We start from the raw sequence: 27,738 nt of genomic DNA, 5'->3' as shown, positions 1-27,738 counted from the left end.
TTTTTCCATGCACATTAAAAAGAGAGCACAATTTTTATATATATTAATAATACTCAATATCGATTGACAATATTCCTAACCTATATTTTATTTTCATTGGTATAGGAGTCTTTATCATTAAACCATCAAAGTACACATTAATTTCTTCCATGGACATTGCTTTACGAGCATTCATGAGTTTTAGATAGGTGCAACATCAAAATGATATCATTAAATCAAATTGATCAATGATGTAAAATTAACTTAAGGAAATGTAGCATGCACAATACTTATGAGATCCACACTACATTGCACAATAGTGTTCATATTCTTTGAAATCATCTTAAGAACAATGTCGAGTGTCCTTCAAGCCAAAAGAGCGTGGACTCTATCACCATTTAATCATATCAAAATAAAGCACCGCTTGAAATTATGTCATTAGAGTAGAGCCAAAAGATAGGCTATCGCTTTTACAAGACATGAAAAGCACATGCGTATAGCTCCTCTCATATGCACAATTTTGCATTATTGCTATGCAATTATGCAATGGTGTACTACTAGTAGAAATGGTAGTAGTACACCATTGCATAGTTGCACAACAATAATGCAATGAAAAGCACATGCGTATAGCTCCTTTGATATGCACGATTTTGCATTATTGCTATGCAACTATGCAATGGTGTACTACTAACAGAAATGGTAGTCTCGTTTAAATCTTATGGCCTTGCACATCACGTCTTGATCTCACTCTTATGATTGAAATCTTCATGGAGAATACCAATGGTTCATTGAGATTTATAAGAACATTGTAATGAGGGTGGACATAGTTTTTGTGTTTTACACACTTTACAAGCCGTACATTTTGATCATGTATTAATGAAATAGACGATAATGAATGCAAATACTAATAACATACTTGCATGTAATACAGCATGGACTAATTTAAGACAAGGAACACCAATGTCACAAAACATGATGCATACAAACACGTTTTGCAGTACCACCCCCCATTTTCTACACTTTGAGACAGTATCTTGGCATTGTCGCGCAATTTGAGAGACTTAATCAGTGCATGTTGTTGAAAGGCAACTCAACATGTATGTATTGAGCAAAAGTGGATTCTTAATTATGCTCACTTTCCACTTTCATTTGCTTGATGTAAAAAATGCCTCCTAGCTACCCATGCCATTGTAGTTGTAACCAATGCTCTGAAAAAACACATTTTTCAACCAATCAAAATAAAAACAACTCTTCAATTTATCCGATTTTTGTTTTTGAAATCTCTACTACATGCTGGGTTTATAACTAAATTTCATTCCTTAAAGCAAGGGCAACTCAAAATCGGAGCCATTTTTTCTTAATTTTGGCTGGTTTAAAAGAACGTCATACATAGGCTAAATTCATAGAGTGCTTGATAACAGCCTACATGGACGTGCCCCTACATACGTGCATTTTTCGTCCATTGAAATTTGATCATTGCCGTCACAACCGCAGCTATAGCCTTAGCCAGCAGGCCTGCCCTCGCCATCACCATCATTTTTGCCATAGCGATGGCGTTACTGTTGCGCGTTCTCTCATGGGGGGCAGTGAGTCCCCGAGGGACCCCGATGTGCAGCAGAAGCTGGTGGACATCATACGCCTGGAGACTGGCAAGGTGAGGGTTTCCGACTACATCGACGAGCGCTCCAAGCTCTTGGCGGACATCGCTGAGCAGGCCATAGAGGAATCCGACCGCATCGCTGCTGATGCTCTCAGGGGTCTCGACGAAGCCAGCGCTAAGGTACGGCATCATCTTACCATCAGTTTTGCACAGAAATGGGTATAACACGTATCATCTCAACGCCATGTCTTATAAACGTTCTAGTCCATGGCACTTTTTTGAAAAACCAATCACAGCTCTTGGTGAAAACCTACTAGCAATGCGGGATAAAAATCCAGGGCTTTGTTCAGCAATCGAATAATTTGGTTCTCACGTTCATCCATGTAAGATGGGGCCATTTCCATTTTACAGGGACCACAGTACTCTTGTAGGATGTTTGGTGATTGCTGTTTGACATGGAGTTGATTTTGAAGGGTGTGACGGTGCTGAAAATGGCTTCAGAAAGCTGTATTTGAAGCTTTGGCTCATTGGTAATGGATATGGGGGGACTGCAAAAGGACATTTTTAAATATACGGTCCAGAGCCTATTCTCCAGCCCCATTTGATCCCTGTTATGCCCGTCTACACTCTATTGGAAGACTATCAGCCAACGTATTTTTTTTCCAGCCCTCTCTTCCTGCAGCTTAATGTGAATTGCTTTTTTTTGTCTTTGTTTTTTTTTGTTTTGCGTTTTGTATTATGTCCCTACGCTGGACTAGTGGTAGCACTGTGCACTTGCTCCAGTAGCCTCTCCCTTCCTTACTTCATCGTGCATTGGGTCGGCTTTCGTCTTCACCCGTGTGCCTTGATCTTTGGAAGGAGTACAATTCTACATCTTTCTTTCACCTCACCTAGCGTCTAGGGAAGAGTGGGTAGCCCCTGGGTACCTACTTGCAACATTTCCACTGTAAATTCAAGAGAAGGATTCCATGGCTTCCACACTGACAGTCATCTCTTCATCTATTCTCCAACTTCCCAAGGAATCCATCCTAGATGGGACCAACTACCTTGATTAGTCTTTGTAGATGAATACTTTACTCCGGTATCATCGGCTATGGGGTATCGTTACCAGGCCGACGCCTAGCCAATTGTAAGTTCGCCTCGGGCTGACAATGATGGCGAGACTGCAGGAGAATTATGGGATGCCATTCTGTCACCAATGGGTGGGTGGTTATACAGAATTTTAGTATTGAAATCACAAGATTATTATCTTTTGATCACTGCCATATCTCACATACATAGCCATAACAATTGATTATACAATTTGGAAATTCTGAAAAGAAATGATACTGCACTAGGGACCAAAAGATGGCTTGGTCCCCCTCTCCGCCCCCTCTTGAAGGATATGTATTGCCTTAAGGGAGTAAGAATTTCACAAAGTATATAAAACGGGTGGCTTGGCCTAGCCATACACCACCGTTTCTTCCAAAATGATTGAACATGAAAACAACTTACAAAAACTATACTTGCCCACAAGTAGCCTAGCTATAAGCTAGCAATATGGTGCCCAGCAGCCTCACCAAGATTGCCCAGCAATCTTGGTTTTGGCAAATGTAGCTTAACTTCAATAAGATCAACCACCTAGTGGCTGAAAAATCAGCCTTAGGAGAATGCCCAGCACTTCCCAAGGGTTCTCCTGCATAGAACTTATAGCAAGCGGAGCCAAGATGATTCTTCCACAGCTTCAATCTTGGGAATAGTCTTCTTCTTCGTCTTCTAGCTTGAATGGAGACTTTCAATTCTAAAAATCAGAATTTAGCCAGCTTCTTAGTGTTTTGGAGAGAGAAAAACACTATGGTATGGTTGCAGAAATATTCTATAATAAGTGCACTAGATAGAGCAATAAACAAAGGCCAAGAAGTGTGTTGAAATGAGGCTGGAAATCTGAATTTATAGAGTTGTATTCAGCCTAGAAGGAGGCGCCTAGATGAAGAGAAGGAGTGGAGGTTATTGCTCATGAAAAGACGTGGTAGGGAGAGGTTTGTGCAAGACTTTTGGATCACAAAGAATGTCTACTAGCAAAGGAGTAACTTGTGTAATTAAAAGTGGCGAAGAGGCTTACTTTTTTACTTTCACTTTTAGGTGCAGAGAGAGAGAGAGGCGTGTAACTCTGCTCTATATACACAAGAAAATCCCAAAAATATGATACAAGTGGGGGGCCATGGGACCATTTTATATGGCCCCATATATGCAGTCGGCCTGCTGTAGAGACAGCCAACAGCAACAGAAAGTCCACGACCAGCATATGTCACCAGTCGGCTAGCTTCTCAGGGTTGGCCCTCACACGTCGGAGTCGGCCAGCAACAGAGAAAAGCAGGACCAATAGGCTAACACCTGGACCACTCAAGACAGCCTCCCACAGCAGAAAAAATAGGGAAAAATATGGAGTGGGGAAAAATGAGAAAACACCTAATCTGGGCGGGCACACCCACAACAGGACCTTTATATGTATAGACAGGAGATGACTTCTAACACCCCCTCTCAGCTCCTGGATGTTGAACCAACCCCAGGGAGTTGGAGTGCCACCGGAGCATAGCTTGAGGTAGAGACTTCGTGAAGAGGTCCGCCGCATTGTCCTCCGTCGACGACGAACAATAAAGTGGCAAGATGTCACCAGCCAAGATCTTCTAACGTACAAAGTGATATTGTATCTCTATATGCTTGGTCCGAGCATGGAAGACCGGGTTCCAAGCAATAGCTATACAGCTCTGGTTATCGCACTGGATGACTATGTGCTCCTTTTGTGGAAACCCAATCTCATCACGCAACCTCCGCAGCCACACAACCTCGCAAGCAGCACCACAAGCACCCCGGTACTCTGCTTCTGTCGATGATAAGGCAATAGTTGGTTGCCTCTTACTACTCCTGAGCCAAGGGTAAAACTGTAACCTGAAGTAGATCTCCTCGTGTTTGGATCTCCTCCCCAATCTAATATGAGTCACTCCAACCTTGGAGTCGGACTCCATCCATCAATCCCCCTCCTGTGTAGAAGAGTCCAAGATCCTTCGTACTTTGCAGATACCACAAGATCCGCAATCCTGCGTCCCAATGAGACTTCAGCGACGTCTGCATGAATGAGCTTAACAGCCCCATGGAAAAGCTCAAGTCCAATCTGGTGTTCAGCAACTAGATCAATGAACCATCCAGCTTCCGATACAGAGAGGTATCAACTGGCTCACAAGGATCATTCACTGTCAAATTTGTGTTCGGGTCCATCGGCGACGTAATAGGCTTGCAGTTCTCCATCCCAAAGGCCTCAAGCAGCTCATGAACATACTGCTGCTCAGAGACAAAAAACCCCCTCTGGGTTTGTATGGACAGTCGTTGCCACAGCCTCTCCCCAAAGTGGACAAGGAAGATCACGATGCTCTAGCATGGTCCTCGCTATCTCCACCACAGTCTTGTTTTTGCGTTCTACAACTCCATTCTCTGAAGGCGATCCTGTATTGGCCAGTTCTCTCTTGATGCCATGATCTGCACAAAATCTGACGAAAGCATTCGAAGAGAATTCACCCCCTTTGTCAACCCTGAGAGTCTTTACTTGTAATCCAGACTCTTTTTCCACCATCACGTGCCAATCCTTGAACCGTGCAAAAGCTTGGTCCTTCTGTGAAAGAAAGTAGACCCACGTGAATCTGGTACAGTTATCAACAAGTAGCATGAAATAGAGAGATCCTCCCAATGATGGTGTCTGCTGAGGTCCACACAAGTCAGTGTGAATCAACTCCAATGGTTTTGAAGCCCACCTAGAAGCCTGCTTCGAAAAGGTTCCTTGTGCTGCTTACCACGTATGCAAGAACTGTGCCTGCTGCCAACATTTGGCAAGCCAACCACCATCTGGTCCCGGAAAGCTCGCCGCAGTGCATCCACATTTAAGTGGCCAAACCGAAAGTGCCACATATCTCCGACCTGAGAACCTGTCAACGAGGAGAGTGCAGAGAGCTTGTAGATACCATTCTCCACACCGCCTTCCCAAACAACCTGACCAGTCTCACGGTCCCGTAGAGCAACTGAATGCTCCTCAAATTCCACCTGGAAGCCAGTCTTGCAAACCTCATGCATTGACAATAGATGAAAACCAAGTGCTGGGACGTAAAGAACACGAGAGGAATGCGTACCCCCCTTGCCGTCAGGAATGATCTCCATCCAGCCCTCACTGTGTATTGGAATTGTGAAATTGTCGCCAATGAAAATGCGACCTTATTGCCGTTTCGGATCCCAAAAGAAGTCACGGGAAGGAGTCATGTGCCTGGAAGCACCACTGTCAAGAATCCACCCCCGAGTATCCTTTGCGGTGAAGCCAACTGACTCCTCACTCTCGAAGACGATGAAGCATCTAAATCCATCATCTCTAAGTGCACAAAGGCTGGAGTCTTTGCAATTGAAGCTGAAGAATCAGCACTCTTCCCAGTCCGCTTCGGACACTTCCTCCAATAATGGCCTTTCTTGCCACAATCATTGCAGGACCTCTCGGCCTTCAATTTCTCTCGGTCTGTGTCAGTCTTCTTTTCAGAAGACTTCTCCGATGAAGCCTTTCCTTTGCCCTTGTTGTTGTTATTACGGCCTTTCGACCGTTGGCCCGTTAAGGCCTCCCAACCTCCGCCCTGTGGAGGGTTCGTAAATCTTTTCTCCTGGTCCAAGACCATGGGCACAAGCTCCTCCCATGTGATGGTGCTGAGCCTGCCACTAGTAATCAAAGAAGAGTAGAAAGCTGAGTACTGAGAAGGCAAATGTGATGGCCATATCCTCTAATGATATCTCCTTCCCAGCCTGAAGAACTTCCTGTTGAAGAGCCTGCAGCTTGTTAATGTGCTCCTGCATTGTCGATGACTTTGCAGGATTCATAACCCGCATATGTATTTCCAAGGAAATCCTCTTCATGGGCGATACCCTGTTATAAAGAGAAGCCAAATGCTGCCATATACCTCTGGCCAGCGTCATATGCTTGATATGATTGATTACCTGCGGTGTGCAGTTGAGGAAGATGAAAGAACGGACCCTGGCATTGACACGATCCCACAAGTGTGCATGTGCCTTGCAGTCCTTCCGAATCCAGGTAACTCCCCTTCCTCTACCTCCGGCCGTGGAATCCCAACAACAATGAAATCAGCAAGGTCATAAGACTCTAGAACAGATTCCATCATTACCTTCAAGATGCCATAGTTATTCCCGTCCAACTAACGGTCCACTGGGAACGTGGGGAGTGTCAGGATCTTCACATGCTTCTCAGCCATCTCAAGTAAATTTGCCATTGCGGGGATGTAACTGAAAAGGGTGGGTGGGTGGGAAAAAAGAAGAACTTAAACCTGCAAGTGGCTGTCCAGCAAATCAGCCCGCCTTCCTCTTGCTTCTCCTCTTCCCGAACAGTCCAAAATAGTCCACCAATTAGCAACAAAACAGCCCCCCTCTTGCTCACACAATTCCCAAGATCTATCAAGAGCCTAGAGCTCTGATACCATGTCAGAATATGCAGCGGAGATGATGACAAAATATGAGAACACAAGAGCAAGTGCATTGCAAAAAAATACAGCAATGAAGAAGGAGAGAGAGAGGCGTGTAACTCTGCCCTGTATACACAAGAAAATCCCAAAAATATGATACAACAAGTGGGGGACCATGGGGCTATTTTATATGGCCCCATATGTGCAGTCGGCCTAATGTAGAGACAGCCGACAGCAGCAGATGCCAGAAAGTCCATGACCAGCATATGTCACTAGTCGGCTAGCTTCTCAGGGTCGGCCCTCACACGTGTGGAGTCGGCCAGCAGTAGCAAAGAGAAGAAGGACCAATAGGCTAACACCTGGACCACTCAGGACAATCTCCCACAACAGAAAAAATAGGGAAAAATATGGGGAGGGGAAAAATGAGAAAACACCTGATCCGAGCGGGCACACCCACAACAGAGACCCTAGTGTATATGTATAGATAGGAGATGACTTCTAACAGACATCTCATCTAGACTTATTCGCCTTTCTGCTATATGCTTCCTGTGCTTTGGTCAAGCGGTCCTTGATTGACTCAATGATCTCGAAAAATGCTTCCGTGGTTTTATTAGCCTCTAGAGATGGAGACACCAATCTCGTCAAAAGAGAAGAGAAACAGCGACCAAAGGCTGCTTCATATGGAGTCCGTCCGACACTGGATGAATGAGTGTCGTTCAAGATAGCTTGGACCAATGGAAGATAATGTTCCCATTTGGATTGCTAGTCATGACAATATGACTTGAGAACATCAAAAGCCAACTGGTTGTAAATTTCTGTTTGGCCGTCTGTCTGCGGATGGAATGCACTAGTGTAGACGACTGCAACTTAGTTCCGAAGTTTTCAAATAATGCCCTCCAAAAATGCGAGGTAAACTTGGAATCTCTATCTGATGTAATGGTGCTAGGCAAACCACAAATCGGGTACCAATGCTTGAGAAACAGACGGGCTACGTCCTCTGTGATCCTAGCTAATGGAAAATGAGCAGTAAATTGATGAATAAACTGATTTACTGCTAAATGATCACACTTACCATCATACTTACTAAAATTAGGTTGACTGTGAATGACTGTAGTTGATGATGCGAACTGCTGGCTAGTGGCACTTGAGGCGGGGGATGCTGAAGAGAGGTGCTGGTATCTAAGATGAATGGCCTGCTTTTCGCTTTGGAGCTCGAGTAACATACGTTCTCGATGAGCTCTCCTTGGTGCTCCCCAGTGGCGAGTTCAGCCTGACGTCCGTCTTCGTCGATCATGCATTGGGCTTCCTCATAGTCCCGTCTTTCTGCTTTTCCTTGTTGCTTTCTAGCTTTTGCTTCTGCTGTTTCTTCTCTCCTTCGGGCCTCGTAATTTCTCCTTTGTTGTTCCATGTGAAAGAAGAGGGTGATATAGTCGGGGACTGTTGGAGGCGGAGGAGGACGTGTTGCTGCTGCCTCTAAGAGTTGGAGATGCTCCATGAGCAGCTGGTTCTGAGCTCTAAGAAGAGCCATGGTGTCTGCGGTAGTCGGAAGAGCAAGGTCTCCTTCGCAGGAGACGTCTTCCAGCTGATGAGTACTCTCTTCTGTAGACATGATGCTGAAGTCGGTGGTCGTGCGGAACGCAATCTGACCATCCAAGGATGCCCTCACACTAGGATACGGTGTGTGTGTACAAGCTGAATCTGATACCAATGTAACATGCAGCGGAAGTATTCGTATTGGAGGATCCTGTCACACAAATGCTCACACCATCTTCTGTATCCTGAGTTTCGCGAGTTTAGCAATCCACTTTAATACTTCAAACTTTAGAGAGATGAGAGAGAGAGAGAGAGAGAGAGAGAGAGATGAGAACTGTACACCGTATGGGGTCCCTCCCACTGAAAGGCCCCCTATCCTGTTACCGACATAGTATTTGATTTATTATCTTTAAAAAGATTGACGATAAGCCAAACGCAAGACCTCTGAAGACCAAGTGTTTGGGCTGAATTGTACACTGTTGCAGAAACACCAAAGATGTCCAATCTCGAGCCTATGCACTCTTCCCAATGGAATGAGGGAGGGATGCAAAGCTAGGGCTGAGAGGGGGGCTGTTTGGGACTGTTCTAGACTCAGTATGAATGCTGTAAATGAATATGAATGCTGCGTTTTACCTTCATCAAGTGGCTAGAGTAAAACGATGATAAGATGAATGCTGAAAACTGTATGGATGCAGAAAACGCAAGGTTTACGAATGGCTGAATGCTGAGAACTGCTGCGTTTGCTGATGGAGGGCTGAATGCATAAGCGTTGATGCTCCTCTTGCAGTAGGATGACACGCTTCTCCAAAACGCATGGAACTGAAGTGGATGCAAGGCTAAATATGATGCGCCTGAATGCTCTTTGCTGAATATGAATGAATGAGAGAATGATTATGCAAGAGCTCTATTTATATGGGCTGAATGAGCGAGTCGGCTGGCTACTGAGCTGGCCGACTGCTCATGTCCAATGAATAATGCATAAATGTGTATAAAATGCTGAAAATTCTGGAAAAAATACCAAAAAATTCTAGTAAATATCCTGATAAATATTGGATGATATCTGGGGTTTTTGCAATGGTCTAGATGCTATGCATGAATGATGTGCAATATGTAGGATGCTTTCTAATGCAAACCCTAAGGTTTCTACTAACTGTATATGCATGAATGCGTCTCTTTAAGTGGGTTAAGGGACTTAGACTGACTGACTGACTTGCTATGGCTGAGAATGACCTGCGTAGCTCATGCCTGACTTATCTTGGACTGAGGATTACAATGGGGTCACGGTGTACGACAAATATCATCCTGAATGGAACTAATACTGTACAATGTTGCACTACTGATGATGAGCCAGTTTGTCACCATGCACTACAGTGCAGAGTGCATGTGACACAGTTCCTCCCGTGGCTGCTCCAAACCTGCAAAACGCTGCCATTGGTGGCTGCCCTTCATCTGCTCACAAGGGCAGAAAACGCAGCTTGAAGGGTACCTACTTTGGCCACCCCAGACCTGCAGAAAACGCAGCTAGTAGGGGCTGCCTTGTACCTCCTCCCGTGGCTGCTCCAAACCTGCAAAACGCTGCCATTGGTGGCTGCCCTTCATCTGCTCACAAGGGCAGAAAACGCAGCTAGTAGGGGCTGCCTTGTACCTCCTCCAGCCGCCCCAGACAAGACCAAAACGGTCCCTCCTCGTCTGCAACTAGCAGTATCAAAAAACGCAAAAATCCTTCTCTCAGGAAAAAAATGCCAGAACACCTTCTGTAGAAGAGCTTCAACTTGGTGCTCTGATACCATGTCAAAAGTGTGCAGCGAAAAGCGTGAGACATAGGCACAGAGAGAGAGAGAGAAAACGAATCTGCATAATGATGAAGAAGCAATGATACAAACAACCCTGTGCAAGGGGTGGTCCCTGTAAATGAGGGCATGATGAGCTACTCCCCTGAGGGAGGACCCGGGCCTAGAAGCCCCTATCAAGGTGAGTACAAATGAGGAGGAGGCAAGCCTTATATAGCCCCAAAGTAAGCTGGCTGCGATTAGCTAAAATAAACATGTGAATAATGGGTGGCCAACCCTACAACCAAGGGCTTGAACATGAGGGAAAAATATGGTGTTGCTCGGGATAAATCTGGGCACCCCTGATACACAACTTGGGCAGACTACCAAGAGATGAATAATGCTAACATCTGTCCCAATGTCATCAGGTTCTTGCATCTCCTGCAAAGAAATCAGCCTTTCATTTTTTTCCTTGTTGATCATGTCCAAGGAGATCTCCATCTTCTCAAACCCTCGGGCCTTAATTTTTGTGATGAGTTGCAGATTAGTATGTATATAAACCAACATTTCTGGATTGGAGGGCTTCAACCTGTTTCTTCTCTTAGTATGAATGAGAGAGAAAGTGCTCCAATTTCTCACATGGAGAGGCACAACTCTCTTGAGAAAGCACACGAATAGCAAGCTGCTGCTACTGCAATTTGGGAGTACTTGCACCAAAAATGTCTCCCACCATTTCATTGCTTGGTGCATTCTCTTCTCCTCTTTTGCAAGGGCACGAGAGAAAGAACCCCCCTCTCATTTATACACATCCAACTCATCAATCAAGATACCCTGCATCTCTGTGTCATAGCACGATTCTTCCTATGGAGTGATAGTCCCATAGGCAAGACACGGCACAAATACTGCCTCTCCCATGGCGTGACAATCCCATGGATAGAACACAGTCCAGATCATACACGGGTGGCACCAGTCTGGCTCCCGTCCATACGACACCATCTTGCTAACACGGGTGGCACTAGTCTAGCTCCCGTCCATGTTATGCACAATACCGGCCCCTTCACATGAGACACCGGCCTGGCCTCAAGTGAACAAGACACAAATCTGGAGATGGACCAAATGGTCGGCCAATTGGTGACAGAAGTTCAAATGCAGGTGATGAATCCTACAAAGTCGTCGACGATGCGGGAGCATATCAACAAGTTGTAGGCACTTCAGCAGGAGGTTCTCCAGACAGGGAAAGAGATATTGTCAGAGGATATAGCCATCACGTTGGTGTCCCATTTGCTCTCTCAATACTCAGCATTTTACTCCTCTTTGATCACCAGTGGTAGGCTCAGCACCATCACGTGGGAGGAGCTTGTGTCAATGGTCTTGGGATAATGCATCAAATTGTGTGCGTGCAGGAGAGCTCACAGAGCAAGAATGGCCATCTGTCTTTTACACTAGGTGTACATGCCATTGTTTGGACTTGTTGTTTGAGGACATTGGCAACTTGCCATGGGTTGAGCCTATGTTGGAGCAAGGAAGATTGTGACCTTCATCACAAGGAAACAAAAGGCACTTAGTATCTTCAGGAAATGTAGCAGTAAGGAGCTTTTGAAGCTTGCTGAAACTCGATTTGCCTACATGTTTATAGTGCTGGCCAATTTGTTGGATGAGAAAGTTTATAATCGCTTATGGAGGATGGTGGTATCTAATGACTGGTTGAAATGGAAAACATCCCACACAGTCAAAGGTGAGGAGGTTACAGGAATAAACTTAGGACCCTCTTTTTGGAAAGATGCCAAGATGATTGTCAAGACATGTGCACTTATCTTGAAGATTCTTCGATTAGCGGATAGAGAAGGAGCAACCATGGGGCTGATTTATGAGCTAACAGACCGCATGGTGGAGAAGATACAAGACATGAAGGACATTGATACAGCCAAGCTTGCAGATGTTCAAAATCTCTTTGTTAATAGATGGGACATGATGCATTCTCGTTTACATGCGACAAGTTTTGTTTTGCATCCCATTTGGAGAGGGAAGGGTCAAGAGTCTGACAATAAAGTGCATGATGGATGGATGACGGTCATAGAGTGATATTCTGGGTGGATCTGTGTCTTACCTATGGGACTGTCACTCCATAGGAAGACCCGGATTTATACTTTCTGTCGTGCCATCACTGCGCCCGACAGGAATGTCTAGTACTTGTTCCATGAACGAGAGATATGTCCATGATACTGTTTGCACATGCATTCATGTTTGCATGCCTGGAACTGTTTTCGCGTGACTTGTATTCTTGTGTTTGCCTGTTTGACGTGCCACTTACTGAGCGGGGACGCCTGCCAGTGAGTCGTGAAGTTTGCTCTATCTTCTGACGAGTTTTGTTGCGTGTGAACAGGTGGTAAGAGTATTCCATTTGTTTATTTTATAGCATTATTTCTAGCCTTTGTTTTTATAAGGTTGCAGGTTCACATTCTTTAATGAGTGGGCGGCCTCCTCAATATCCTGTGGTGCCCTTTTGTAGGGTGGGCACCTATTATGGGCATCCACACTTTGAAGCCCTCCCTCAATGGTGTGTGTGGGGGTGGGTGCATGGCCACCTACCTGTTAGAAGTCATCTCCTGTCCAGTTTTATACACCAGGGCCTTTGTTGTGGGTGTGCCCGCCCTTATCAGGTGTTTTATCATTTTTCCTCACTCCCCGCATTTTTCCCCTATTTTTTCCCATTTTTCTGTAGTGTGGATGGATGCCAGATGGTTGGTAGGAGCCCATGGGGCTGGCCGACTGCACCCCATGGACCTGTTTTACACAGTCGTGTAGGTGCTGGTGGCTGGCCGACTTGGTTCTTCAGTCGTGGAGGCTACTACTGCTGGCCGACTGCCTTGTGCAGTCGTGGAGGGCCTCTAGCACAGGCCGACTGCATCTATGGGGCATATAAATATGCCCCATGCTCCCCACTACTCTTTGTATCATTTCTCGGGATCTTCTTGTGTATATAGAGGAGAGTTACACGCCTACATCTCTCTCTCTCTTGTGCTGTTTTTCTGCCTGCTTTTTTGCTCTTGTGTTCCCAGATTTGGTCATCATCTCCGCTGCATATTCTGACATGGTATTAGAGCCCTAGGCTCTAGATAGGTCTTGGGATTTGTGCGAGCAAGAGGGGGACTGTTTGGTGGCTGATTGGTGGGCTGTTTTGGACTGTTCGGGAAGAGGAGAAGCAAGAGGAAGGCGGGCTGATTTGCTGGACAGCCACTTGCAGGTTTTAGTTCTTCTTTGTTCCCACCCACCCACCCTTTTCAGAGTACATCCCCGCAATGGCGGATCTGTTTGAGATGGCCGAGAGACATGTGAAGATCCCGACACTCCCCACGTTCCCGGTGGACCGTCAGTTGGACGGGAGCAACTATGGCATATGGAAGGTGATGATGGAATCCGTTTTGGAGTCTTACGACCTCGCTGATTTCGTCGTTGTTGGTGTTCCACGGCCGGAAGTAGAGGAAGGGGAGTTACCGTCAACCCGAAAGGACCGGGAGGCCCAGACGCAGATGTGGGATCGTGTCAACGCCAGGGTCCGTTCGTTTATTTTCCTCAACTGCACACCGCAAGTAATCAATCATGTAAAGCATATGACGCTGGCCAGAGGCATATGGCAGCATTTGGCCTCACTTTACAACCGGGTATCGCCCATGAAGAGGATTTCCTTGGAAGTACAGATGCGGGTTATGAGCCCTGCAAAGTCGTCGACGATGCGGGAGCATATTAACAAGCTGCAGGCTCTTGAGCAGGAAGTTCTTCAGGCTGGGAAGGAGATATCGTCAGAGGACATGGCCATCACGTTGTTGTCACATTTGCCCTCTTCGTACTCAGCATTTTACTCGTCTTTGATTACCAGTGGTAGGCTCAGCACCATCACGTGGGAGGAGCTTGTGCCCATGGTCCTGGACCAGGAGGAACGATTTACGAACCCTCCTCAGGGTGGAGGTTCGGAGGCCTTTACTGGCCAACGGTCGAAAGGCCGTAACTCGGGCAAAGGGAAGGCTTCATCGGAGAAGTCTTCTGAGAAGAAGTCCGACGCTGACCGCGAGAAACTGAAGGCAGAGAGGACCTGTAATGATTGTGGTGAGAAAGGCCACTACTGGAGGCAGTGTCCCAAGCGGAAGACCGAGAAGGGTGAAGACTCCTCAGTAGCAATCATGAAGACTCCGGCTTTTGTGCACTTGGAGGTGATGGACACCGATGTTTCATTTTCTTCAGGCAGGGAGGAGATTGGAGAACTCTCCGCAGCGGATACTCGGGAGCGGATTCTCGATAGTGGTGCTTCCAGGCACATGACTCCTTCCCGTTCCGGTTTACAGGATCTCTGCAGGCTTTTTGGTCATATTCTTACTGGGGATACGTCCACTATCCCAGTTCACAGTGAGGGGAGGATGGAGATAGTTCCCGATGGCAGAGGAGGGAAGCATTCCTCCCAGGTGTTGTATGTTCCGGCACTTGGTTTTCATCTGTTGTCAGTGCATCAGGTTTGCAAGACTGGCGTACGGGTGGAGTTTGATGAGCATTTTGTTGCTCTCCGGGACAAAGCAACAGGCCAAGTGGTTTGGGAAGGTGGAGTGGAGAATGGAGTTTACAGGCTTTCAGCACTCTCTCTCCCAGGTCCTCAGGTTTGTGATGAGTGGCAGTCTGGTATGGCCACTCAAGTGTGGATATGCTGCAGGTGCGGGCTTTCCAAGACCAGGTGGTGGATAGCTTGCCAGTAGATGGCAGCAGTTGGCAGGAACTTTCCAGTACTGATGTTGGTAGTTCTTGTGTTCATGAGTCAGAGGAAGCTGAACAGGTCACTTATGCTCTAGTGTTCGGGATATAGAACTTCCAGAAGTTGAGGATGTTCTTTCCACGGGGACCTTTCAGAAAGCCAGGCAGGTGACAGGTGCTTACTTGCAGAAGGAGGTGGTTTCTCCAGGCTTTGTGGTTCCGGATTCAGAGTATTCATCTCTTGGTAGTGTGCCCAAGTTGTGTATCAGGGGTGCCCAGATTTATCCCGGGAAGCACCATATTTTTCCCTCATGTTCAGGCCCTTGGTTGTAGGGTTGGCCACCCATTATTCACATGTTTATTTTAGCTAGTCGTGAGTCTTTTCTGGAGCAAGTCGGCCAGCTTACTTTGGGGCTATATAAGGCTTGCCTCCTTCTCATTTGTACTCAACTTGACAGGGGCTTCTAGGCCCGGGTCCTGTCACAAATCCCTATATTCTAGGGACATGCGGATGCGTATCAGGCCTAGAAACATGCGGATGCATGTATGTATTATACCTGGGCATGTGTATGGATCATATGAGTGGATGCATATGAGTCCAAGGACATGGCAGGACATTTGTGGACTTTCGGGCGGTGCCCGTGTGGATTCCGGCCATGCACACATGGTGTGTTATGATGGCAGGCGGAATATTTTCAAGTACAAGAATGATGATAGGTGGTTCTCCAAGTTTACATGTGCACAATGCATAAATGATGCATGCCATAACTTTATTTTACTTTGTGTGACATTGTCTTGCTGCCTGGACAATGCTTGTTATTTTGGCTTGTGAAGTCCGAGGGACCGGGGACGCCCGGGCACCTTGTGGACGCGTGTGTGCACTCCTGTTTGGGCCTAAAACTGTGGGCTTATGGGTTTTGCAGGTGGTAAGTGCGTCCACACTCAATTTACAGCTTATTTCATTTACTACTAAAGTTTATTGGTTTGCAGGTACACACTCATTAATAAGTGGCCGGACAACTTATAATGCGTTCGCATTTGGTTGGACCAAAATTAATGAAGTCCGGACAGCTTATGGTCATTTCCCATTTGGTTGGACCTAAACTTATACAAACAGGACAAATGGAGCACTATGGGCTGGACACCTACCTGGACACCTTATGGGGACACTTGTCAGCCTGTTTGTGTACCCACCAAGCCCCTTAGGTGGCACTGGAGAAAGGCGCCTCCTTCAAGAGGCCTTTTGGGCTGTTTTATTCATTACTCAACACATTGGAGAGCTGGTTGAAGCTTTGGGAGTTGCTACAGGGCTGGTTGCTTGCTTCCCGGACTCACACAAGCTTGGATATCGATCCCCACACTCTTCTAAAGGGCTGGTTGGTAAATTTCAGACCTGTAATTTCTGGTTATTGCGAGTTTTGGGCTGGTTACAGGTGTCCAAAGTCAACTTGGACAGTACAGGACAGCCCTAGGGACCTCCACAGGGCTGTAGGACCCTTTACAGGTGGAATTCTCGCGACAGAAAGTTGCTGTTTTGGACTGGTTATTGCACAAAACAGGCCGGACAGCAATGGAATATGTGAGCATGGATGTGTCTCAAGGTTTCCTGGTATAACAGGTGCTTAGGGCAAGCATTGGGGACACTTGCTCGCGGAGAACACAGGTTTCTGGATCAGTTTCTCGCGTGGAAACAGGGCCTAAAGATCCATTTACATCTTGTGCAGGGCGGAGTACCTGTGAGGATTGTGATACTCTTGTGCAGGGCGGATGTACCTGTGAAGAGGCTTATGCAGGGCGGATGTACCTGTGTGTAGGGCGGATGTACCTACAGATTCTCTTGTTTGAGATGTATTCATACATGATGTATTTGGAAGAATCAGGTGCAGGCTGGTTGGTGAATCCCCAGGCACCCATAATCTTGTACTTTGCAGACTCTTTTGGTAATATAACCTAAAGGGGGGGGGGGTCAGCCTATCATCGGCCCCTTTATGTGGTGTACTGTCATTTTCAGCTTTGTGGTTGTAATGCTCAATTGTTAAGTGCTCAGAATCTTGTTCACATTTATACGATTCCAATACACGCGTCCGCTTCCCGTTACATTGGTATCAGAGCTCAGTTTTTCCCCTCATTGGAAAACGGTTTGAGGCTTGGAATCATAAGTGGTGACCTGATTTGAGTGTCATGGACAGCCACATTTCTGACAGTGTGGAGAACACACAGGACCGTGAATTTCATGGTACAAAGGATGCAAGAGATGCTGCAGGCAATGATGTCTATGGAGATGCAGGTACTCATGACACTATGCATTCTGATTTGGAATCTTTGAGGCGTCAAGTGCGACGCTACAGGGCTGAAACCGAAGAGCTTAGGTCATTGAAAAATGACCCGGATGTACAAAGGGTGTTGGCTGCGAAGGCAAAGGCTTCGGTCCATGAAGTCACTTTTGAAGCAATTGCAAAGGAAATGGATGTTGAGAAACCCGGAGAGCTTGCACTTGCATACCTAATGGTTAAGGGTGATGTATACACTGAAGCAGATGGTAGTTTGGCTTTCAAGAAGCCACCCCTCATGGCTGCCCATGGTGATGCACATGATGCACAACAAGCAGAAAGAGCACAGCAAGTGCCAAATGCTGAAAGGACAAGAGTCCCTGGTGCTAGGCTTGATGCAGGTCAAGAGAAGAGTAAGGATGAGGGATCCTCTACTCATTCCCGCTTTGCTCCAAGAAGACATATACGTTCTCGTGTTGAGCTTTCTACTCATTTGGAGAGTGTGACTCAAGAGAGAACGAAGAGGGATCGTGAATCTTCATCGCTGCATCATCATCATGGAGATGAACAGGATGTACATAGGGATGCTTATAGAAGGAAGAAGCCTCGAGAGTTCAAGTCCGGTGACAAGGATGTAAAGTTTGAAAACTTTCAGGGACGGATGGACTCTACCAAAGCACTTGCTTTCATTAGACAGTTTGAGATAGCTTTTTGCAATGAAGACTTTTCGGAAAAGTCTATGCTCAGGCATGTGGGAATGCATCTCAAGGATACGGCAAGTGATTGGTGGCTTGCAAAAATACTTGATGGAAGTGCTGCCTCAACTTGGTCTTCTTTCAAAATTCAGTTTTATGATCAATTCTTACCACCAAAATTTGCAAAGGATGTACGCAAGGAGTGGGATTGGCTGTCCCAAGATGAGGGAGAGTCCGTTGCTTCTTACATAGCAAAGTTTTGGAAAGTCCTTCTCAAGGTTATTCCCTTCATGAAGATTGGAGAGGACGAGAAGAAGAGAAAGTTTGAATCGGGGCTCCATCACATCATCCAACAAAGCTTGGGAGTGTACCCAAATAAGACCATACAAGAGCTTATACACTCAGCCATGATTGCGGAGAACTTGCACATAAAAGCACCCACAAATAAGCCATTTGCAGGTCAAAACAAGAGCAAATTCAGGGCTGGTTATGACCAGAAAAAGGGTGGACAGCCACCTAAGAATGCTCCCAAAGATGGCCGAGATGCAAAGGATGACTCCGAAAAGAAGCCGGGCGGTAAACGCCACAATTTTGGGCTCTCAAAACAGCAATTGGAAGAGTACAGGAAGGCTGGAAAATGCTGTAAGTGTGGCAGTAAAGATCATATATATCCTAAATGCCCACAGAATCCTAAGAATGCTGAGCCTAATGTGGAAAAGCCTCTTGTGAATGTTGTACCCGATGTGCAGGGTAATACAGGGCATGAGCCCAAGAGTAGAGTCATATGCAAGGCTTGGGGCAAATTGAAGGATCAGCCTGCTTTGTTTCTTTTTGATGATGCTTCCACAGATAACTTTATATCCGTACAGATGGCTGCCGCCATAGGTCTCAATGTGGATGACATGGGAATGCAAATGAATGCAGATGCCGCCTTTGAGGGCAAACAGGTTGATGTAACTCCGGTCATTGGTAAGCTCCGTGTACATATACAGGACTACCTCGACTATGAGAGCTTTTTAGTGGCTCCTCTTACAGGTTGTGATGTTTTGTTGGGGATGCCCTGGCATCACCGTTTAGAGTCTATTAAGGCTTACAAAGAGAAGAAAATCAGCTTTGTACATAGAGGCCGTGAGCACTCTATAGATGCTGGTACTACTGGAAGTACCATACCTCTTGTAAGCCATGTACAAATTAATAAGGCAATAAAGAAATCAGCTTGTTCTTACTTGGTTTTTGTATGTGATACCATTGAACATTCTAGTGTTGATGTTAGTACATTAGATCAAGACAAGCTTAACTTTTTGAATGAGTTCAAAGATTGTTTTGCGAATGCTTTGCCAGTAAGGTTGCCACCAGAGAGGCCGGAAGATCATTGCATAGATCTAATTCCCGGTAGCTCTCCACCTAATAGGCCACCATACAGGGTGAGTGCTAGTCAACAAGAAGAGATTATGGCTCAGGTGAATGAACTTTTGGAAAAGGGTTTGATTCAGCCTAGTTCCTCGCCATATTGCTCGCCGGCACTTCTTGTTCAAAAGGATGCTACTTACAGGATGTGTGTTGATTACCGTGCCCTCAATAAGATAACCATCAAGAATCGGTTTCCCATTCCGCGTATTGATGACATCTTGGACAAGCTTGAAGGTTCGGCATGTTTCAGCCGAATAGACCTCAAGAGTGGGTATCATCAAGTGAGAGTGGCACCTCAAGATGTACACAAGACTGCATTCAGGACAGCCTTTGGTCTTTATGAGTTTTTGGTGGTGCCTTTTGGCCTTACAAATGCACCCGCTACCTTCAACAGGATGATGGACAGGGTGTTCAGAAAACATAGAAAGTTCACAGGTATATTCTTTGATGACATTATTGTATTCTCAAAGAATGAAGCCCAACATCGTGAGCACCTGGCTATTGTGTTTAAAGAGCTTAAGGAAAATCAGCTCTACATAAATGCAAAAAAGAGTGAATTCTTCCTCCCAGAGATTCACTACCTTGGTCACATTGTATCAAAGGATGGTGTGCGCATGGATCCCGCAAAGATACAAGCCATGCAAGAATGGCCAGAGCTGAAATCAGTCCATGAAGTGAGGAGCTTCCTTGGTTTATGTGCTTACTACAGGAGGTTTGTCAAGCATTTTGCTTTCATTGCTGCTCCGTTACATGATTTAACGAAGAAGAAAGCAATCTTTAAATGGACACAAGAAGAGAGAGATGCCTTTCAAAAGTTGAAGAGTGCAATCATCTCGGGACCGGTACTCATTATTCCGGATTTGCACAAACCTTTTGTTGTGGAATGTGATGCAAGTGGGGACTGCATAGGGGCTGTTTTGAACCAAGAAGGACATGCCATTGCCTATGAGAGCAGACGCTTGCAACATGCAAAGCTTCACTTACAGGTTTATGAGAAGGAGTTGTTGGCTGTAATTCATGCCCTTACTATTTGGAAACACTATCTTTTAGGGGCTGATTTTATGGTCAAAACTGATCATCAAAGTTTGAGATACTTTTTGACTCAAAGTAAGCTCTCAGAGAAGCATATGAGATGGGCAAATTTCCTCTCAATGTTTCATTTTCAGATTTTACATACTCCAGGGAAAAATAATGTCGTGGCGGATGCCTTATCTAGACGACCACAGGTTCATGCTATTACAGTTGCATACCATGAGGACTTATCGGATATGCGTAATACTTATCATTTGGATGAGGATTTTGCACATGTATGGGCTGATTTGCAAGAGGGTATTGTTGTCCCATCTTATGTCATAAGAGATGGATATCTCATGATGCAAAATCGTATGTGTGTGGTAAAGAACCTTCGCCATAAGGTTATGGATGAGTGTCATGCTCCTCCATATGCAGGTCATAGAGGCATTTTGGCCACAGCACAAGCTTTGGAGAGGTATTTCTTTTGGCTACATATTCGCAAGGATATTGAAGCATATGTACGTGAATGTATGGTGTGTCAAAAGGTCAAGTTTGACAGACATAAAACACCTGGATTGCTTCAGCCTTTGCCTATACCAAATGAACCATGGGAAAGCATTCCTATGGATTTCATTATGGATTTGCCAAGGACGCCACAGGGAAATGATGCTATTTGGACCATCATTGACAGGTTTAGCAAGCAGGCACATTTCATTCCCGTGCGCAAGACAATAAAGCCAGATCATATGGCTAGGATGTTTTTGGCACAGATATTCAAACACCATGGCATGCCTAAATCTATTGTGGGTGATAGAGATCCTAGAACCACAAGCTTATTTTGGCGCGCATTGTTTGACAATATGGGTACAAAGCTGAACTTCTCATCAGCTTACCATCCACAGACAGATGGGCAAAGTGAAATAGCAAATTCAGCCGTTCTCGACTTGCTGAAATCTTATGTATCCGACTGCAAATCGGATTGGGAGAAGTATTTACCACTTGTGGAGTTTGCCTACAACAATACGGTACATACTTCTACGGGCAAGGCGCCCTTTGAGATTATCTATGGCAAGGTGGTACTACCACCCATCCTTCGTACAAAGGATGAAATTTTTGCAGCAGATGAGTATGTCAGAGACTTGGATACTGCATTTGCACAGGTACGGACAACCATAGAGAGGTCTCAAACCAAGAATAAAAAGGCAGCTGATAAGCATAGAAGGGATGTACAATTCAAACAAGGTGATTGGGTTTTGCTGAAATTTGAAAAGGCACGCCTTCGGAAGAGGCCAGGAAAAGAGGGAAAGTACCCTAAACTTTCCAACAGGTACTATGGACCTTTTCAGATCTTGGAGAAGATCAATGATGTTGCATTTCGGCTTGTACTCCCAGATCATTGGAACATGCATAATGCTTTTCATGTGAGCCTATTGAGGCCTTATGTGGAACCGACACCGTTTGAGCCGGTTTTGGAAGACCCACCCGCCGAGGTGGATGAGCTGGAAGAGATTCTTCAACTTGAACAGATTGTTTTTCACAAGGAACGAAAGCTTGCGGGAGGCAAACTTGTTCGTAGGTACCTTGTGAAGTTCAAGAATTATTCAGCTTTGGATGCGAAATGGATGGATGAGGCCTACTTCGACGATTACCCAGATCTTTTGAAGGCCTTTCTGGAGGCTTTTCAGTTGCGGTCAACTGATTAGAAGCCGGGGGGATGTCACAAATCCCTATATTCTAGGGACATGCGGATGCGTGTCAGGTCTAGAAACATGCGGATGCATGTATGTATTATACCTGGGCATGTGTATGGATCATATGAGTGGATGCATATGAGTCCAAGGACATGGCAGGACATTTGTGGACTTTCGGGCGGTGCCCGTGTGGATTCCGGCCATGCACACATGGTGTGTTATGATGGCAGGCGGAATATTTTCAAGTACAAGAATGATGATAGGTGGTTCTCCAAGTTTACATGTGCACAATGCATAAATGATGCATGCCATAACTTTATTTTACTTTGTGTGACATTGTCTTGCTGCCTGGACAATGCTTGTTATTTTGGCTTGTGAAGTCCGAGGGACCGGGGACGCCCGGGCACCTTGTGGACGCGTGTGTGCACTCCTGTTTGGGCCTAAAACTGTGGGCTTATGGGTTTTGCAGGTGGTAAGTGCGTCCACACTCAATTTACAGCTTATTTCATTTACTACTAAAGTTTATTGGTTTGCAGGTACACACTCATTAATAAGTGGCCGGACAACTTATAATGCGTTCGCATTTGGTTGGACCAAAATTAATGAAGTCCGGACAGCTTATGGTCATTTCCCATTTGGTTGGACCTAAACTTATACAAACAGGACAAATGGAGCACTATGGGCTGGACACCTACCTGGACACCTTATGGGGACACTTGTCAGCCTGTTTGTGTACCCACCAAGCCCCTTAGGTGGCACTGGAGAAAGGCGCCTCCTTCAAGAGGCCTTTTGGGCTGTTTTATTCATTACTCAACACATTGGAGAGCTGGTTGAAGCTTTGGGAGTTGCTACAGGGCTGGTTGCTTGCTTCCCGGACTCACACAAGCTTGGATATCGATCCCCACACTCTTCTAAAGGGCTGGTTGGTAAATTTCAGACCTGTAATTTCTGGTTATTGCGAGTTTTGGGCTGGTTACAGGTGTCCAAAGTCAACTTGGACAGTACAGGACAGCCCTAGGGACCTCCACAGGGCTGTAGGACCCTTTACAGGTGGAATTCTCGCGACAGAAAGTTGCTGTTTTGGACTGGTTATTGCACAAAACAGGCCGGACAGCAATGGAATATGTGAGCATGGATGTGTCTCAAGGTTTCCTGGTATAACAGGTGCTTAGGGCAAGCATTGGGGACACTTGCTCGCGGAGAACACAGGTTTCTGGATCAGTTTCTCGCGTGGAAACAGGGCCTAAAGATCCATTTACATCTTGTGCAGGGCGGAGTACCTGTGAGGATTGTGATACTCTTGTGCAGGGCGGATGTACCTGTGAAGAGGCTTATGCAGGGCGGATGTACCTGTGTGTAGGGCGGATGTACCTACAGATTCTCTTGTTTGAGATGTATTCATACATGATGTATTTGGAAGAATCAGGTGCAGGCTGGTTGGTGAATCCCCAGGCACCCATAATCTTGTACTTTGCAGACTCTTTTGGTAATATAACCTAAAGGGGGGGGGGGTCAGCCTATCATCGGCCCCTTTATGTGGTGTACTGTCATTTTCAGCTTTGTGGTTGTAATGCTCAATTGTTAAGTGCTCAGAATCTTGTTCACATTTATACGATTCCAATACACGCGTCCGCTTCCCGTTACAGGTCCTCTCTCAGGGGAGTAGCTCATCATGCCCTCACTTACGGGGACCACCCTTTGCACACGGCTGTTTGTATCATTGCTTCTTTATCATTATGCGGATTCGTTTTCTTTCTCTCTGATGTCTCACGCTTTCCGCTGCACACTTTTGACAATAGCCACAACCACAAATGTTGGAGACATTGAGGAAAATGTGGATGATGATGAGGATTCTTTTTCTTCCTCTCATGAGGATGAAGAGGAAGAAGTAGAGGGGGATGAGAAAACAGCAGAATAGGCTCTTCCAATTTTTTCATTTTTCCCTGAGGTGTGGAGGGTTGTGGGTTGTCCTCTGATGCTGGCCGATTGGCCCCTTTGCTGGTCGTGAGCTGCCTCGTGGGTGGCTGGTTGTGAGCATGTGCTGCTGTCGGCCTGTTTTAGGCTGGCCGACCAGCAGCTTGGGGCCATATAAAATGGCCCCTTGTTCCCACACTTGTCACTTGTGTATGTCTGGGATTTTCTTGAGTGTATATAGCGGAGTTACACAGCTTCTCTCTCTCTCTCTCTCTCTCTCTCTCTCTCTCTCTCTCTCTTTCATTTGCGTTTTGCTCTTTACAGCAATTGTCTTCATTTCTGTTGGACATAATGTAGTGACCAGGTTTCTTGCAATAGTTGCATTTGTTCTTTTTCTTTGGCTTGTCGTCTTCCTTGTCTGCAGGCTTGTCCGATGACTTTGATTTCGGCTTGTAACTACTATGAGGAAAAGATTTACCTTTGTCTCTTTGTTGACTTCTGGGAGCAAAAGCCCAATCTCTTGTATGCATGACATATTTGTTTTGCCTGGATTGCTCTTCTTGCAAGAGCACAGAAATCAACTCCTCAAACTTCAAGGCATTTGGATTGCCTTTTATCATGAGTCTGATGGTAGAAGCAAAACCTTGATACAAGTCCGGCAACGCATTTAAGACAGTAAGCACCAATGAACTGTCAGGATATATTTCATCAACACTGGTCAATTGCTCCTTAAAATCCTTGATTTTTGTAAGGAAACTGTCCATGGAGTCTCCCTCATCCATATGCTCTGACTCTAATTGCTTGCGTATATAAGCAACACATGCTTCATTGCCTACTTGTTACAATGACGTAAGTGCATCTCAAGCATGTTTAGTAGTCCTGCATGACCGAATGTAAGGAATGATACTTCTCTTAACTGATAAAGCAGTCAATGCATGTGCTTGCGTATCTCTTCCATCCCATTTTGTTTGTTCCCGTGTAGGAGGTATGCTATGCTGTGGTAATGCACCATGTGAAATTGAGTCCCTCTTTGCAGACGTGTCTTTTGCATCATGTTCATTAGAGGAACCAGGATGTTTCTCAATACTAACCACAACATTCCATAGCTCTTTGGCTACCAATACATGCCGCATCATATAGGACCACAACGGGTAGTTGGTTCCGTTAAGCTTATCCTCAACGGATAACATCCGTAATACATCACTGTCTGTCATTTCTGATAATACCCAAGCAAGTAATCACGCAACTTGCAAAGTGCTGAGTGCTCTTTGATGCAACCAAGGTGGCTGTTAGTAAGGTCGCTGACAATGGAGACTTGTAAGGTGTATGAAAGAAATGCAAAGTATAGTGAGTAGAAATTTTACTCGTAAGATATAGAGATCGATGTCGTTGAAGTGAAGCCCGTAGATGCTTTCTCATGTATCTACACACCCGTCTATAGTAGATATGGCAAAACTACCCTAGAATCCGATGAAGAACTGTGCAAGTCTGGACCCCGAAGATATCTGCAAAAAATTAAAAACCGCACGAATGGTCCTCAAAAAACGCCCGGAACGAAAATTTGACCGGAAAACTTCAGTACAAAGTACTCCAAACTTCACAGTCCTCTTTCTTCTCCCAAAAGGGCTCCTTGATCCGATTCAAGAAGAGAGGTGACTTTGGGTGTAGATAATGAATGTGTGCTATACAAAGAAGATAAGTATACCCCAAGATGGGGGTGTATACTAACACGGGGAAAAAACCTCCTAAAGAGGGAAAAAGTGTCCCGGTTGGTCCTCAACATGAATCCCGCCATCAAGTTTAGCAAGAGGGAATGTCGTGCATGCCACATGGACATGACTAACCCTAGACTTTGGCAGCTGATTAGTAGATTTATTATGGCTTTTGTAGGCTTAGGACGGTACAGGAGCAAGTCCAAGGCCCGGGAAACGAGGTTCACGATTTCCTGAAGCTCGAAGCAATAATGGATGCTGGAACCTCTGAAGTGATTGAGTCCCTGGGAGAACAATGAGGCCGGACAACAGTCGGCCAAGAGGACATGCCACATGTGCGGGAAGTTGGCAGCTTGTTAATGATTATTTATTGTCTTTTTGCTGGCCGACAGCAGGTCGGCCTGCTCCAAGGTGACAAGTGAGCATATATAAGGCAAAAGCATGGTGTTGTATTATTTGTCTAGTTCCCCCTTGGGGACAGATCATAAGACTAACATAGATATAGGACTTTTCATAGTTAGAACTCCTTTTAGGTGTGCTTCAGGCCACTAGATTTGTAGTCATACATACTTTTGAAAACATAAATATATTGTAGATTAGGTGAAAACTCTGCATTTTTCTCTCTCCTCTCTCCATTTCTCTTCCGCATGATTGCATCAGTGTTCTTGAAAAGCATTTAGGGCAGAAAGATCAGACCCATGAGAGCTTCCGTGTGACATTATAACGTCTACAAAAGACCGAAGGGCCTGTGAGACTGGTTGATATTGTGCTTATTCTTTCCATCTTTAGCGGTGCATTTGCCCTATCAACTACTTTTGCTGTACTAATTCTTTCTATTTGTTACTTCCCTTACTGCTAGGCTTCATTATGGCTGAGTCTGGCCCGCATCTCCGGAGGTTTGACAGAAACTCAGTACGAAGGGCTTTGTGTGAATATATGCTCTTATGTGTGTGTGTGTGTGTGTGTGAGAGCATGAGAGCATGAGAGCATATCTTGATATGGAGTTCTACACCTACTATTGGGCACTGATGACGTTAGTGGGGATGTCGTAGTATCTAGTCCATACTATGCATAATGGAGTCGATAGTTATATAGTCTTGTGGGTTGACTACCATGAGTATATAACATGCACGTTCCTAAAAGAGGTGAATTTGGGCATGTTCTTGGATTCATCTAGGTGTATAAATAGTACAATGATATCATGGGTATACAGTGCCATGAAAAAGGATGTGAACTGAAAACTGAAAACTGAATTATGACTCTATGGTGGGGGCCTGTCATGTCAGCAGAGAATCTCATGGATTTGTCTGTGTGGTGGAGATCCTCAGCTGTCTTGGTCAGAGAGAGAGAGAGAGAGAGAGAGAGAGAGAGAGAGAGAGGCTTTGTTAACACAACCGTGTTACCATGTTTGCTCGAACTAACCCTAGGTTACTGGTTGTGTATCTTTGGCTTCTCACAGACTATAAAAGCGGTTGATGAAGATATTCAAGCTGTTGAGGAACAGCTAGCCTCTGCACGGGTGGAAATGGAAGTAAAACAAGACGAGCTTGATGCATTTGAGAAGAGAGTCGAAGCTGCCCGAAGTGAAGGCTTGTTTTTCAAAGGACTATACAAGCCTTCGAAACAGTGGAAGGACAGAGCTCCAGATGAGCAGAAGGCTATAAAAAATGAGGTGAAGAATGTAGCCCAAGCCACAAAAACCTCATTGGGATCTAAATCTAGGCAGAATTTGTATGTTTTTTTAATTTTTGTACTGGGTGCGTTTCTTCTAGAAGGCATATCAACTGAGGTCTCATGGCCACGCATCTTTGTGTTTTTGGCTGTCATTGTATTCCTGTTCATGCAGTTGATATTTGAGAAGTTGGTTTCTTCTGGAAAAGATGACACAATGGAGAAATGATGATGTAATTGATTTTCTTTCAATGAGCTGCAAA

At 45.4% G+C, this 27,738-nt stretch overlaps 1 protein-coding gene across 1 annotated transcript; it reads left to right on the top strand.

Annotated features, from left to right (window-relative positions):
• The first annotated feature begins 1,389 nt into the window (after positions 1 to 1,389).
• On the top strand, positions 1,390 to 27,738 carry LOC147627004 (uncharacterized). Its single transcript, XM_086815588.1, has 2 exons — positions 1,390 to 1,759; positions 27,264 to 27,738. The coding sequence occupies exons 1-2, from the start codon at positions 1,406 to 1,408 to the stop codon at positions 27,702 to 27,704; spliced, it is 795 nt and encodes a 264-aa protein (XP_086671714.1). The 5' UTR covers positions 1,390 to 1,405; the 3' UTR covers positions 27,705 to 27,738.

Source organism: Cibotium barometz, chromosome 21 (assembly GCF_041138505.1).
Source record: "Cibotium barometz isolate CiBa-2024 chromosome 21, ASM4113850v1, whole genome shotgun sequence".
Classification (NCBI taxonomy): domain Eukaryota; kingdom Viridiplantae; phylum Streptophyta; class Polypodiopsida; order Cyatheales; family Cibotiaceae; genus Cibotium; species Cibotium barometz.
This window is presented reverse-complemented; position numbering and strand designations above follow the sequence as displayed.

Bases quoted from the DNA above. Each gene is read 5' to 3' on its own strand.
- LOC147627004 (XM_086815588.1), top strand. From the start codon at position 1,406: ATGGACGTGCCCCTACATACGTGCATTTTTCGTCCATTGAAATTTGAT. The intron at 1,760-27,263 runs GTACGGCATCAT...GGCTTCTCACAG, and splicing joins TCGACGAAGCCAGCGCTAAG to ACTATAAAAGCGGTTGATGA.